Source organism: Lepidochelys kempii, chromosome 2 (assembly GCF_965140265.1).
Source record: "Lepidochelys kempii isolate rLepKem1 chromosome 2, rLepKem1.hap2, whole genome shotgun sequence".
NCBI lineage: Eukaryota > Metazoa > Chordata > Testudines > Cheloniidae > Lepidochelys > Lepidochelys kempii.
Genome location: NC_133257.1, coordinates 230,136,057 through 230,151,301, shown reverse-complemented (window position 1 = coordinate 230,151,301; position 15,245 = coordinate 230,136,057). Strand labels below are relative to the sequence as shown.

General features: G+C 38.4%; 1 protein-coding gene across 9 annotated transcripts in view; it reads right to left on the bottom strand.

Moving 5' to 3' along the window:
• Positions 1-3,204: 3,204 nt before the first annotated feature.
• The window catches only part of STAM (signal transducing adaptor molecule), an 81,543-nt gene continuing 69,502 nt past the window's right edge, over positions 3,205-15,245 (bottom strand). For all 9 annotated transcript variants that reach the window (XM_073334139.1, XM_073334140.1, XM_073334143.1 and 6 more), the window contains 4 exons: positions 12,749-12,803; positions 11,991-12,144; positions 10,295-10,470; positions 3,205-9,206 (listed from right to left, as the gene is read on the bottom strand). In XM_073334139.1, the coding sequence (XP_073190240.1) occupies positions 8,984-9,206; positions 10,295-10,470; positions 11,991-12,144; positions 12,749-12,803 (608 nt within the window). In that variant the 3' untranslated portion in view covers positions 3,205-8,983. The remainder of the gene's footprint in view (positions 9,207-10,294; positions 10,471-11,990; positions 12,145-12,748; positions 12,804-15,245) is intronic.

Here is a 15,245-nt window from a genome sequence, read left to right as displayed (position 1 = left end):
GAGAGACTACTTTCTCTTTGAGGGACATGGAGAGTGAGGATCGGCAGTTGACCTGGCAGTGCATGAGGGCCTCACACGGAGAGTCTGAACCTGGGTCCGATGCAAGTTGAATTCATTTTTCCATGAGAAGTTTTAATCAAATGTCCCAATCCTTTCTGACTCTAGGCCATCAGGCCGTGGCAGCGAGAACACTTGTGGGATGTGTCCCTCTCCCAGAGAGCAAATACACTGCTGCTGGCTGGCAGTTACTGGGAAGGCGGCCCCAGAAGAGATGCACCTCTTAAACCCAGGGGATCTGTGCATAAGGGTGAGGAAAAAGGCTTCCCAGTTAGGAATGGCGGGAAGCAGAAAAACAGAAACCTAAGCTATGAATAACTTTAAAGACGAAGCTAAAAACAACAAAAAAAATTGTTTTTAAATAGAAGAAAGAAGAAGGAGAAGAAGAAAATACTAACTACACTACAACTAACAGGTAAGGCACTATCTACTGAGGGAACAGGAGAAGCAGACTCTGCTGCGGATTCATCCCAGACCAAAGGTGGTAGAGAAGGAACTGGGGGCAGTTGGCCTGCCCAGCACTTTATATATGTCCTGCTTACAGCACGGGTTGGGGGAGGTGTACATGTGCAGTCCAACGGGCACTGCTGATGAAGATCTCTGATCCCATGTGCGGGGGGTGCTGCCGCACCTACAAGTGGAGCTCCCAGAGGGATATCACTTGAAGAAGAAACAAAGGTGACCAGTGAAGACGCAGTTGAGGGAGGAGTTGCCTACAAGCCAGTTCATCAATCACTGAAGACAAAAGTAGTTGGAGGAACAATATCCTCCATCCAGAGCTCAGAGAGATTAAATGACTTGCATAAGGCCAATGAGTATGTCAGTAGCACAACCACAGTTAAAACAAGAGTTCTTGACACTCCACACTTCACTTATTCTTTTAGAACATACATTGCCCCTTTCAAATGAGAAAGCAACTGACCTTACTATGATTTGTGTTATTTTATACTTTGCTGCTTTTTTTCTTTAAGCAGAGGTTGATATAGATTTTACCCGAAGAGTGCAGACTCTCACTGGCAGATCTTCTTTAGACCCTAAAAGATGTGGAACACACTTTCATTTAATGCTATTCAAACCACGCTTCCTACATAGAACTTAGCTGAAATGTTCTCTGTATATAAAAATGAACAAAATATACACACTATCACATGTTGTGCTGTATAATAAACCTCTTCCTCCTTCTCCAGAGACCTTCCAACATGTTTCATAGAATCATAGAATATCAGGGTTGGAAGGGACCCCAGAAGGTCATCTAGTCCAACCCCCTGCTCAAAAGCAGGACCAATTCCCAGTTAAATCATCCCAGCCAGGGCTTTGTCAAGCCTGACCTTAAAAACCTCTAAGGAAGGAGATTCTACCACCTCCCTAGGTAACGCATTCCAGTGTTTCACCACCCTCTTAGTGAAAAAGTTTTTCCTAATATCCAATCTAAACCTCCCCCACTGCAACTTGAGACCATTACTCCTCGTTCTGTCATCTGCTACCATTGAGAACAGTCTAGAGCCATCCTCTTTGGAACCCCCTTTCAGGTAGTTGAAAGCAGCTATCAAATCCCCCCTCATTCTTCTCTTCTGCAGGCTAAACAATCCCAGCTCCCTCAGCCTCTCCTCATAACTCATGTGTTCCAGTCCCCTAATCATTTTTGTTGCCCTTCGCTGGACTCTCTCCAATTTATCCACATCCTTCTTGAAGTGTGGGGCCCAAAACTGGACACAGTACTCCAGATGAGGCCTCACCAATGTCGAATAGAGGGGAACGATCACGTCCCTCGATCTGCTCGCTATGCCCCTACTTATACATCCCAAAATGCCATTGGCCTTCTTGGCAACAAGGGCACACTGCTGACTCATATCCAGCTTATCGTCCACTGTCACCCCTAGGTCCTTTTCCGCAGAACTGCTGCCTAGCCATTCGGTCCCTAGTCTGTAGCTGTGCATTGGGTTCTTCCGTCCTAAGTGCAGGACCCTGCACTTATCCTTATTGAACCTCATCAGATTTCTTTTGGCCCAATCCTCCAATTTGTCTAGGTCTTTCTGTATCCTATCCCTCCCCTCCAGCATATCTACCACTCCTCCCAGTTTAGTATCATCCGCAAATTTGCTGAGAGTGCAATCCACACCATCCTCCAGATCATTTATGAAGATATTGTACAAAACCGGCCCCAGGACCGACCCTTGGGGTACTCCACTTGATCCACTTCATCTCTAAACTGGGTGGACTTGTATTCACTCTTCATGTCAATTAAATTCATAGGAACAAAAGAATCACCAGACTGGATCAGACCCGAGGTCCATCTAGCCCATCCCGTCTCCAACAGTGACCACTTACTGATGTTCAGAGGAAAGGTGTATGAGACCTAGAGTAGGCAAATGCAGGATGTTGCCCACATTAGGTCTCCCCAATCTCCAACAGATAGATTGGCTTAAGCCCTGAAAGCATGAAGGTTAGTATCCCTTCCAAAATTTAGTATCTCTGCTGAGACTTCCAAGAGGGGTCCCAATTAACATCAACTGTGACAATGTAGACACTTGTCCACTAGGAATTAGACTGACAAACTCATTTCACATAGAACGCACAGCCTCTAAATTGTGAATTACTGTGGGCCACTGCCATCCTAGGCTGGAATCAAAATAGCTTTTTCCACAGTACGCATTTATCTAATAATAAATTTACTACTTTGGCAGCAGCGGTGGGAGTACTAGTGTAGACAATGCACTGGCCCCCTGAAGCATTTTAAGTATTGTATTATGTGGACCTGCTCTGAGCAGGATTAGATTATGTTTAGAAAACACGAATCGTGCCTGAAGCCATATCTATAAAAGCTCTGACCATTGCTACCAGAAGGTGAAGCTGACTTGAGAGTACTAACAGTGAGAAAAGTTTGGCAAGAAAACATAGTGTAGATATACAACCCTCCAGTGACCTAGACACAAAAAGCAGAAAATCATATTCCTATCACATTTTGCTTGCTATAAACATTGTTACCAAACAATCACTCCTGTATTCCCAGACATTTTCTTCCTTTTAAAAAACAGTTTCACATGAATAAAGGCAAGAAAACATTTCTGATTGTTAAACTGTGAGTAGTATTGGTTATTGACTTGTAAACTGATGTGTGGTGTATGAACAGAATGTCCAGAATTACAGTCACTTTCATTTGCACTTTATCACCACAAAATATTTATACTGTATGCCTTACAGAAAACAAATAGTATGCAACATACTTGAAATATGGTAACAGCATACAATTAGTTACTTGGATTTTAACTCAGGGAATTTGATCACAGCTGAAAAATGTAGTGTAACAATACTATTCTTCCCTATATGCAATATGCAAAAAATTGAGTTTGGAAATTTAAGTTAGCGTGTGTCCACAAGACCTCTAGTTCATTTCAAAGTATTTCCTTTCTTGATCATTTTATACTATGAAATGCATAAAATAACTTTGCAACATAATGTACTAAATGCTTCGAATTTAATATTCTACATTCATACCAAAAACAATTAACAGTTTTTACAAATAGTGTTATTTACTAAATTACACTCTTCTACAACAGTGGAATCCATGTACATATGCCAACATTAAATGGAATTTCAAAAATAAAAGAGTACTTGACTACCGCATATACTCTATTAAAACCAAGACAGACTTTAACATTCTCTTTTCTATGAGAGACAAATTATTCAGCTTTCCAGAAGTACATGCAGGAGAGAGGAATAGAAAAGAAATCTCCTGCCACCTTCAGGCTGAGGCATCAGGAAGAAAATGAGCTTTGGACCTGCAGCTATATATATATATAAATATATTTTCCGAATCCAGCCAGTTGAATGTTTCTCAGACACAAAGAGAGCCTAATATAAGATATGAATGAATTTTTTAAAACAATTTTCTTGTGTTTTTCATATCAAGGCCTTTTTTAGGTGTCTGACTGTGGACATTGTACTTTATAATATACATATTGAAGTGACCAGTATTTTTAATAGTTGCAACAGGGGCAATAGGGACAACTCTGTTGTGAAGTTGGTCAGTTGTATGAAGACTGAAGAAAAAATGATTCTGCCTGCTACTATTCATAGCAAAATTAGCATGAGGTGAAAAAAAAAAAAACTTAGAGTGAAATAAAACTCAAGAAAAACTTAAAGGAGACATTTTCCTTCTCTGCTCCTAAAAATGGATACATGCTGCTTTCGCTGAAGGTAAGTACCGAACTGAAGCCAGGCAGCTGCTGTAACACATACTGTTATTGCCCATCTGCCTGTAAAACCCAGCAGACTGGGGAAGGAGGTTAAAACCGATATAAGTGAAGATTACACAGAAATCTTTGAAAGCCAAGTGAAAGTAGTTAAGAGTCAAGTGAACGAACTTAAAGAAACCCAGTTTTTTTTTAAACATTGTGGTAGGACCATTGATTTTAGGCTGGAGAATAAGATATCAGCTCTCCAGCCTAAAATCAACGTTCCTACCACCTGGATGAAATCTGAGAACCATGGGTCAACCTCAGTCAGATAATCAAAGATAGCTCTCATTAGAAGCAGAGTTCTCTATTTTGCACATAAGTTTCAATATTTGCAATTACAGATAGAATTCTCTGAAGTTCTGATGACCCAAACTCATTTTCATTTCAGAAATCAAAGGTAATAGCCACAAAGAAACTATGTTGTGGAAGACAGTGCACTGCTGTAAGACTTTCGAAAAACATTCAGTGATCCTTATATTGTTGTCTTCTAAGCCTCCTTTGTACTTTATTTGGGCTTAATTACACTATATTAATAATGTATAGTGCTACAGTAGGCATATTCCAGCTGGTAACACTAAACACTTATATACAGAGGCACCAATAGCAAGTATGGCCAGGGCACACATTTTTCCAATCCTAAAGCTAGATGGTGGCAAACTCTGGTAGCAGTCTCCTCCAGAACATCAATGTAGCAATCTTTTCAGTTTGGACTACGCCTTAGTTTTCGTCTCTGGAAAAATCAATTTCCTTGGGATGCTTTCAATAATACTTGCTATCTTTGTTGTGCCTATATGCATTGAACTGATAGACACGGACAAAATGTCTATAAAATTAAGTGAACAGAAATCATTTAGGAGAACTTGCGCCTGTTGGTCACAGAAAGCAAAGCACTACAACACCCTATCTAAAGTCAGATAACAGTTTTTCTAGTCCTTCATGGATACAGAAAGATTTTTTTAAAAACACTTTCGTATTACATTCAAAATTTACACGCAAAGAAATCAAGACATTCAAAGAATGAGCTTTCTATAGTGTAATATGGTAGATAGTATTTTTGAAGGAAACAAACTTTTGAACAGCCTGACTTGTTGGCATTTAAAATCTCAGCTTTAACTGTTTGTTAGAGAAACTGTAGAGAGATACACTCTTTTCATTCACATTTCACACAGGAAGACAAACCAAGAAATGTGAAACTGCTCTCCATATATCAAGAAATGTGAAACCACAAGGCAGGTTGAGGACTCTGAAGGAGTGACAGCAACAAAGTATCAGTAGTGGGATTCATAGACGGAATACACTAAAAATAACTAGCGGGAAGTAGTTTGAACTGAAGGGCAGTGGCCAAGTAATTTGTAGGAAAGGAAAAGAGGTTGAATAAGAGAGTTAGTGTAATTAAGGTGTCCAACATGTTACAGATATTAGCTATCACTGAAAAGTCTATCCTGAGGAAGAGAAAATATAACCAATTTAGGACACTGTGGAGAGAAGCAAGAAGTAGTGGTAAACATAAGAAGTATGATGTGAGCTTAACAGACAATCATGTTTGTAAAGAGGTCTGAGCTGGAAGTGTACCAGTTATTCTTAACAGGAAATGTTTACGGATATTACTAAGTTTGACAGGCAAGTGAAAAGCTTAGAATTCTACTTAAGAATACTGGCAAGTGACATGAAAAGGGGCATGAGGCAATAGGAATGTTGGTAAAGAATGACATTGATCCTGCTGAATCAGTCATCTAATGTACCGCAGTTTTACACCACAATCTGTGCTGCAATTTAGGACAAAATATATGATTCTAAGTTGTTCACAAAACTTGTCATTACAAAACTTAGATAAGGACAATGATGTTAACAGTAAAAGAAATGGAGAAAGATAGGAACTTAGCAGTTAAGGAGCAGACACTGGTAGAGTTTAGAGTGACAGATCTGAAAGATCCCATTTTGGAAACAGTTTTGCACCTGGAGGGGACAAAGTGTACACTTGGCCAGAAGCTATTTTAGTTTTAAACCTTAAAAGTGAATAAATATGCATGATACACAAGGTGGAAGATGGGACCATCTTAGATGCATATAATAGATTTTAAATGCTCAGTAAATACAAAGAACAAAATGCAGACTTGCACTAAAAGTTTTCAGAATAGATTTGTCTAGATTTTCCAATGTCTGAAAATTCTAATGCAAAACATGATTTTAGAGAATCTTCAATCTTAGACAAAAATGGCCAAATTTAAATTGAGAAGAGAAAAAAGACAAAAGATGCCAGATGTACTTACAGATTTTATGAAAATAGAATAGTATCAGTTATTAGCAAGAGGCATAATAAAAATCGAGTTTTGCTGGGCCATACAGAATGCCACTGATGCTTAGTAGTTACAAAAGCCTTAGGCCTTTATTTGGGAATGTACTTAAGCATGTGCCTAACTTTAAGCAAATGAGTAGTTCCACTGAAGTCAGTGGAACTATCTTCATGGTTAAAGTTAGGCATAGGCTGCTTACTTAAGTATATTCCTGAATCAGGGCCTAAGGAAACATGAATTAGAAGGGGTTTTTTGTTTGTGTAGAAATTCTACTCTTCTCCATCAAAGTCATTTCTCTCCTTTTGGAATAAATTATCCAATACACACAGAGGATAGCCCATAATCCTAGTTGCATGCCTTCATCAAGACATAAACCACTTTAAGGTACAAAAGATTCCAAGACATTGTTTTATGTTCCCCCTTAAATCCCACAAATGTAACTGGCTATACTAAGAAGTCATGACTTATGGGGATAATCAGATTGTTGGAGAGAAAATATAAGAAATAGCAAAAGATAGTACTTTCACTAGCTGAAAAGAATATCACTATGCTGCAATGCAGTATGTTGGGGTTTGCAACCATATTGTTTAGTATTTATGCAATCTATTTGGTTGACAGCATTCACAGACAAAATATCGACCAATGTTTGCGAATGATAGCAAACCTAAAGACATGGCAAATAACTATAAACACTGCAAACAGATTCAGAAAGTATTGGATAGTCAAGGTAACTGAGCAATAACACGTGTACAAGAATGATACATAAGAAGCAATACATTAAAATGGAAAATAAATATTAAATTGACCAATTATGGCATGTATGCTAACCAAAACCAGAATGTGGGTTTTATACTGAGAGATCTGTAAAGCTACCTACTCAAAATGGGCTGAATTAAAAAAAAGGCAAACAGGATGCTAGCGTGCAACAACAGAAATAGAATACAAATCAAAAGAAACATTCTTTTGTATAAGATGCATTGATTAGACCACTCTAAAATGATTCATTCAGTTATTGTTACCCTTTCACTGAGTTTATGAGTGGCATACAGAGAGTTTCGTGCCCCAAAGAGTGAGAGACAGGACAACCTGTGTAAGTTCACATCACTACAGAACAGAATGTAAAATTATCTAAAATTTTAACCAAATTATGAAGAGTTTTGAGAAAGTGAAATGAGAAACTATTCATACTAGAGAAGGTATTAAAAAAACAACAAGGCATCAGACAACTAAAAATCAGGAAATTAAGAAGAGATGTTGGATTAAGGCTGAAGTGTTTTGTGTAATAATAGTACACAGAACAATTTTGCTAAGCAGGGCCAGAAGAGTTAAAATAAAAATGTAAAGGTTTGCTCAGCCAAGTGACTATATCTGTCCACAATTCTTCATGTGTGAGCTAAATAATTACAAGAGTCATGAATAATGTAGTGTATTCATGTTTTTGTTCCAGTTTAAAAATTCCATTCATTCCCTCACCTCAAACTCAGTTTCTCTGTCTTTGGTGTAATCTTCACCAATAAACACACAATACAGGTCAGAACCCTAGTTATACAACGCTAGTATGGAAAAGTACATCATTATAGGCTTTAAACAATAAGTTGTAAGATTCTGATCAGTTTCATGGTCCCATGATATGTTTAGCAGCCTGTAAATAGGTGTTTTAAATAATTATTATTCTAAAACAGAATCATCATTTGCTGTGACCTCGCCAGACCATTTAAAAGGTTAACTAATTTACTTTGGTAGATAATGCCAGCTAACAGTGTCTGCAGACTACAGGAAGCCATGATATACTTAAGTTCAATTCACAATGAATGACACCTAGATGTAGTTACGTTTGGAAATTAACATGTAGACCTTAGCACATAAATATTAACCATGAAATGCAGATTTAAGCCTTTTCCTGCATTGCAAAAGGATATCACATCCTTCACAAAACTAGGTACAACTATGAAACATGGTCATCTGTTCATGATTAAAATAAAATAGTAATGTAAAATATTTTAACAGTGTGTTAAATATATTCACATGATCACCAGCGCTATTTCAAATGGCCACTATTGCAATCACACACTATTATGTACATAACTTTTATGCCACAAAAGTTTGCAAATTGAGTTTTCACAGACTAGCCAATTTTACCAGACATAAATAATCTTGTACCAATTTTAGGCCTTTTAAAATGAATTAAGTGTCCTAAATATTTTTGCTCCTCTGCAAAATTAAAAAAAATCCTAAAAAGTCAGTGCAAATTGAATCATTGAACCTGTTCACCAGGGTAGATTCCTATTAAACTGAGGATAAACAATGTTTAAGAGATTAAAGGAAGAAGCTTATAACGTTGTCAACTGCATTTAGCAGAGGTGAGAAGAGATTAGGAATCAGAAGTTCTGGGTCCTATAGTAGTGCCTTCTGGGAGTAAGTATGTGGTTGTGGTGGCGGTGGTTGTTGACTGCCTGCTGGTGGAGGCAGAGTTGAAGATGCTAAGTTATAGTTTGGCACCTGGGACACATTAGTTCCAGCATTCTGGTAAGCAGCAACATCAACAGCAGCAGGAGGTGGACTGTACATTGAAGCCTGGTTGGAATATGTGTTTCCAGGAACAGAGCTGACCATTGCACTGAGAGAAAGGGAAATGAAAAGTTGTATAAGAAAGAAGGTAGGAAACAAGTCAATAGGACTGCAAAATTAATGCAAGTTTTTTTAGATGTATTATATATATGCATGAAAAGCACCTCTCCTGGGCTCAATTTTAAAGAAAATCTTGAAGATGTGCCACACCCCCAAGCTTCATATTCATAAATTTAACTCTGGATTATAAATCTATGCTTTTATTTTCAACTGTATATAAACACATGATTCAAGTCCTATTTCTATTCTGTTAACAAAAAGTTACATATTGTAACTGGTAATATACATTATGCAAAGAATGCAAAAGCTTTACCAACACATATATTTTTCACACCACATCTTCTAATAATAAGTATTTTAAGTAAGGAAAAATGAATACTTTAAAATAACTCATGGCAGACATCTTTCCCAACCTACTTTAAAACAAAGTCACTGCAGAAAGCCAAAAATTCATCCTTTTCTTGAAGTTAATTTAAGTCCAGCTGAAACTTTTGACCTTATAGGCGGCTCCCTAGATACTTTCTCTACAGAGACCCACTCCCAATCCCCTTGTATCTGGGTAAACGTACAAGCTTCGCTGAGTCTGCGAAATCTATGTAACCCTTTTCCAATATGATCAGTACCTGCCAACATAGCAATGTATTTGAAGCAAAGGAAGGGCAATCATCCTTAATGGCACTCATCATACTTCATGTTTTAGAAAGTACTAGAAACCAGTCAGAGCAGCAGGACACGTGCATGAAGCTGCCTTGCATGTTGTATATATTCAGTGAACATGGTTATTTGGAACCCAGCCATGCCCATGGTTTCTTCATATTGTTCTTGTGTAAAGAGCACAAGATACAATAGGTGTTTCACAATCAAAGAATGTTTTGTGTACAAATTTCATACAATTGCTAAAAATACTTTTGTTATCTAAACATCAGTAAATACACACTGGAAGTGACAGCACTGTGGAGTTCAGTCAATTATGACTAAAATAAAGGTTGTCCAGAACCAGATTTCCCCTTAAAAGTCAGTCCTAGTTATTTAGGATGAAATTTAAGTTTATTTAGAATAGGTAAATATTAAAATTACTTAGCATAAGATGTCTGAGCTGGCTGACTAGGCAGTCCTGAGCTTGCCGATTGAGGAACTGTGCCTTGGTTGAGAGAAGGAAGTTGCTCTTGGGGAAGATTATAGCCTTGAATATGGCCCATCTGCACACTCCCTGCCACCAGATATGTACTACTTTGAGGCTGCCCTGGGTAAACCTTAAAAAAATAAACAAAAGATGGTCTTAGATAAAATACCAGAACATGTTATTGCTACTTAGTTAATTGCTAAGTTCAGAATCTAAAGAAAAGTCTCTCAAGCCTTTGCCCACAAAAAGCTGTGTATTTAAAAGCAACTTCGCTAATTTGCACTGTGCCATGATGTTCTAATAAACAGTGGAGAGTACTAGGATTGTACCATAAATTTTCTCTTTCTCAAAAGGAAAAAGACTCCAATACTCTAGGAATTTCAAATACTCTAGGAATTGTTTGAGACACTGTATACCAAACAGGACAGTCATTAAATTTAAAAAATATATAGTTTTAGTTGTAGTAATTCAAAATATTACTGTAGTTTTTTCCTTCTGAATAAAAGTTCAAAATTTCAACTATCAGAGAACAGACAGTGTAGGGGAATTGTGGTCTAGCAATATGGTGCTGGCTTTCCTTTGTATCCAGCTGCTAATCGAAAATTCAAAGATAATATTTTTAGCTAACATTTTCATGTAAGTAACTGCTGAGGCTGTCATTGGGATGTTATGTGAATGGGAGGGAAGGTGGTCTGCTACAGAAAATTCAATCTGGAAATAAGCATAGCTTTACCGAGTATAATTAGCCAACAGAACAGTTTACCAAATATTAGGTTCTCCATCTCTTGATGTCCTTATATCAAGACTAGATGCTACTGCCAAGAAGCATGCAGATGTACCTTAAGCGTACTGCAACCCATGTACTTCTGTAATTTAAGAACAACTCCTATACAGGGTTTTGGGTAAGGAAGATAATAGAAGAAGTTGTTTGTGATGGAAAGGACATATGGTTGAACTTAAACTTTACTGTGGCTGATTACTTTTTGGCTTGAATGTGTGAAGGAACTGCTGGCTTTCCTTTTGCTCATTTTCTTTTCACACCGGCACCAAGGGCACAGGATAAGCACTTTTTTTGTAAATTTTATAAATTGAAACAAACAAAACAGAGCTAAATTAAGTCAGAGTCTGTGCTAGAAAATCTTTTCAAAGCCTGCAACTGAACATGAACAAGTTTCAAGAGTCTCTTTATTTTTTTCTTTTACATAAACAGTGTTTTGTTTAAATACAACTATAATTTGTATTTGACTGCTAATGCTGGAAACGTAGTACGGTTTAGATCTGGAGACAACAAAACATCCTCACCTCAGGAAAAAAATATGAGATTAAGTTAACTGGTCTAAAGGTAACTAGGGAAAATAAGGGAGAGGCTGCAGATTCTGTCCATAGAACAGTACCAAAGAATATAGATAAGGGTCACTTGCTTGCATAGAATATACACTCAAACAATAGGGCTTCCAAGATTCTGTGATCTGCTGCTTTAAAAAGTTACTGTATAGTCATTTTACTGCTGTAAGACAATTTTTTCTCATAGCAGCTAACTTTGTACAATGATTAGTCATAGTGCATCACTGATAACTTACAAGGCAACTTAGCCATAATCAGCTCAATAAAAACTCAATATCTTCCAGGTCTTTAAAATCAAATATGTACCTGAGAGCCAGAAACACCAGAAGATTGCATATAATAATGTTGGTTTGGTAGTTTTGCATACATGGAATACATTGGGTCTTCGTTCATCAACTTGGTATATAATGAAAGAGCCTCCATGACCTTAACATTGAGCTCTGAAAGTTCTGAATGTTTCCTGGAATAATTAATAATATTTTAATATAAACTGAAGTTCCCTTTTATAGAAATATCTTCATATATCATCTATTATATCATATGGCTTACTGTACATTTTAGATATTTATAATGAACTGTGTAATACAGTGGATCTGTACATGATGAGGTACCATAGCAAACTACTCTTACTACATGGGAAGTGATGCCTAGACAGACTGATCAAGTGTCATAACTATGATTAGTAGTCACAAATATTAATTCTTCATCAAATAGACAAGCAAGACATTTTAATGTTACTCCTGAGTATAGGCAGGAGATACAATATTTCAGCATTCTAAAGTTAGCAAAAGAAATCATTCACACTAAAAGTACTAGCACTTCTTTGAGAGAAAACCCCTCAGTCATCTTCCCAGGAGGGACACCGCTTTTATTTATATTACCATACTGCCCAGGAGCCATAAACATGGAGCAGGACTTTATTAACTACTTGTACTTTCTCTGGCACGTACTATATTGAAATTATTGATGGCAAACTATAATGTAAATGATTGGTACTTTTGCTATTATTTCAAAAGAGTCTGAGCCTTAATAATCAGTATCAGCACATATATGTACTTTCTTACCTGTCAATATCTTCCAGCTTTTCATCAATGAGAGGTCCCATTTGGTGGCATATTGCTAGGAAAGAATTAAATATATATAATCAGAATCACGAAGGTATCAGTTGTTTGTACAGAAAATCAGAAAGTAATCATGGTTGTAAGTGCTTTAAAAAAAAAAAAAAGGTACCTGAAATATTTAAACATCAAAAGAAATTTTTAAGATCATAAATACAATTTAACTTGTGATTCATAAAAGCTAGAGTAAAAGTTGGTTATGTACCTTTTTTATTACAGATTAAGGCCTAGCTTCTCCAAGTTAGATTTTGCAAACTGGGAAGCAACAGAACCCAGCATAAATCCCCCACTTCCCCTTACATTTTTGAGGAAGTGGAATAACTCAAGAAGCTTTTGCAGTTCTCACTGTTCCTTCAAAGTACTGCAATCTTGGAATTTGTATCAATAAAGCAATTCTGATGATGGTCAATAGATATTAGTAGACTGTTGCAAAAAAACAAAAACAAAACCTAGCTCTTTGAAGGGTTCATGTTTAGTTATTCCACCTGGAAGCAGGCAGGGCACACCCTGACTGTTTTGTAGAAGCAATGCACACATTGCTCTATCCAAGGACAAGGGCTAGATATGAACCATGAGAACTTGATTGTTGGGACAGTGACTGTGGGAAGCTTTCTTAGCCTGGGCTCAAGGCCTGAGAACCAGGATTGTAGTAGATAAAAGATGGTAAATAAGTATATTAATCAACGTCATACATTCCTTTGTGTATCTTTTTGCGGTAACAGTGTGTAATGCTTAGGGGGGAGAAATATAATAAAAGGAGAAGGTGGAAGGCGGGGGGCAGAACAGCCCATCTCAGCTGACCAGCCTGCTTGCTTGCATAAAGCTGTGTTCTGTCTCATCATTGAACTGCCCCAGCTCTTATTTTTCACTAGATCTCAAAAGCAGTTTTCACAGAAGGTAAATATCATTATCATCATTTTAGAAATGAAGAAAATGAGGAACAGAGAGGTGAAGTCACTTGCCCAAGGTAACCGAGCAGGCCAGTGACAGAAAAAAATTAGTCATTAACCTCTAGCCTCTGACTTCTATAAATATACCAAGTTATTTTTGCAAGTTTAAAAAAGAATGGCTACCTACAGTAACCATGGTTCTTCAAGATGTGTTGTACGTATGGATTCCACTCTTGGTGCAAACGAGCCCTTTATGCACAAGACTGGGATCTTGGCTAGCAGTGTTCACTGGCGCCAGGCCTGCATCCTGTGTGGCTCAAGCCTATTCCTCCCCCAAACTGAGGGCATAAAGCAGGGCAGGCCCAGTCCCTGAGTTTCTCCACCCATACAGAATCCCAGAGGAGTACAAATCCATAAGTAGTGGGGAAGGAGGGCGAGTCATGGAATTTATGTGGACAACATGTCTCAAAGAACCATAGTCACTGTCAGGAAAGTAATTGTTCTTTCTTCAAGTGGTTGTCCATTCTTGGTGACTAACCAGCAGGTATCTGTTGGCTTGGAGGTAGACAGTAGGAGTCCTACTTAAACAGCGACTACAGAACAAGCCCAACCAAAGTGGGCATCTGATCTGGAAACCTCTATTAAAGAACAATGTCTTGTAAAAGTGTGGACTATGCTCCATGTTGCTGTGCTACAGATTTCAGAAACAGGGACATTCTTCAAAAAGGCAGCAGGGGCTGCTTGACTAGGTGGATCTAACCTGGCTAATTCATGATGTGCCCTTATATAGCTGGGGACCCCTCATAGATAATCTCAGAGGATACTATCTGACTCAGTGGTGGGCAACCTGTGGCCCACCAGAGTAATCTGCTGGCGGGCCGCAAGACAGCTTGTTTACATTGACCATCCATGGGCATGGCTGCCCGCAGCTCCTAGTGGCCGCGGTTCGCTGTTCCCGGCCATTGGGAGCTGTGGGAAGTGGCGTGGGCCACAGGGACATGCTGGCTGTTGCTTCCCATAGCTCCCACTGCCCGGGAACGGCGAACGGGAGTTGCGGGAGGCCGTGCCTGCGGATGGTCAATGTAAACAAACTGTCTCGTGGCCCACCAGTGGATTACCCTGACGGGCCACGTGCGAACCGTGGGCCGCAGGTTGCCCACCACTGATCTGACTCATAAGCCTTTCTACAAAGGCCATAAACAGTCTAGATGCGTTCCTGAATAATTTTGTCCTGTCGCTGTAAAAAGACAGTGACCTTACTATACCAAGTGCCTGAAGTTTAGTTTCCCCAACACTGAACGAGGCTGGGGAAGAAAACTGGGAGACAAGCATGTGGGTTCACATAGAATTCTGAAATATTCTTGGGCAGGAACTTGGGATGAGGACAGAGAGAAACCTTGTTCTTATGAAATACGGCAAGGAGTACCTACCACGAGGGCCTGAATTTCCCCTACCCTCTAACCTGATTTAATGGCCACTAAAAAAACTGTCTCCATAGATAAGTGAAACAGACACATATTACTAAGAGTTCAAAGTGTGTGTGTGGGGAGGGA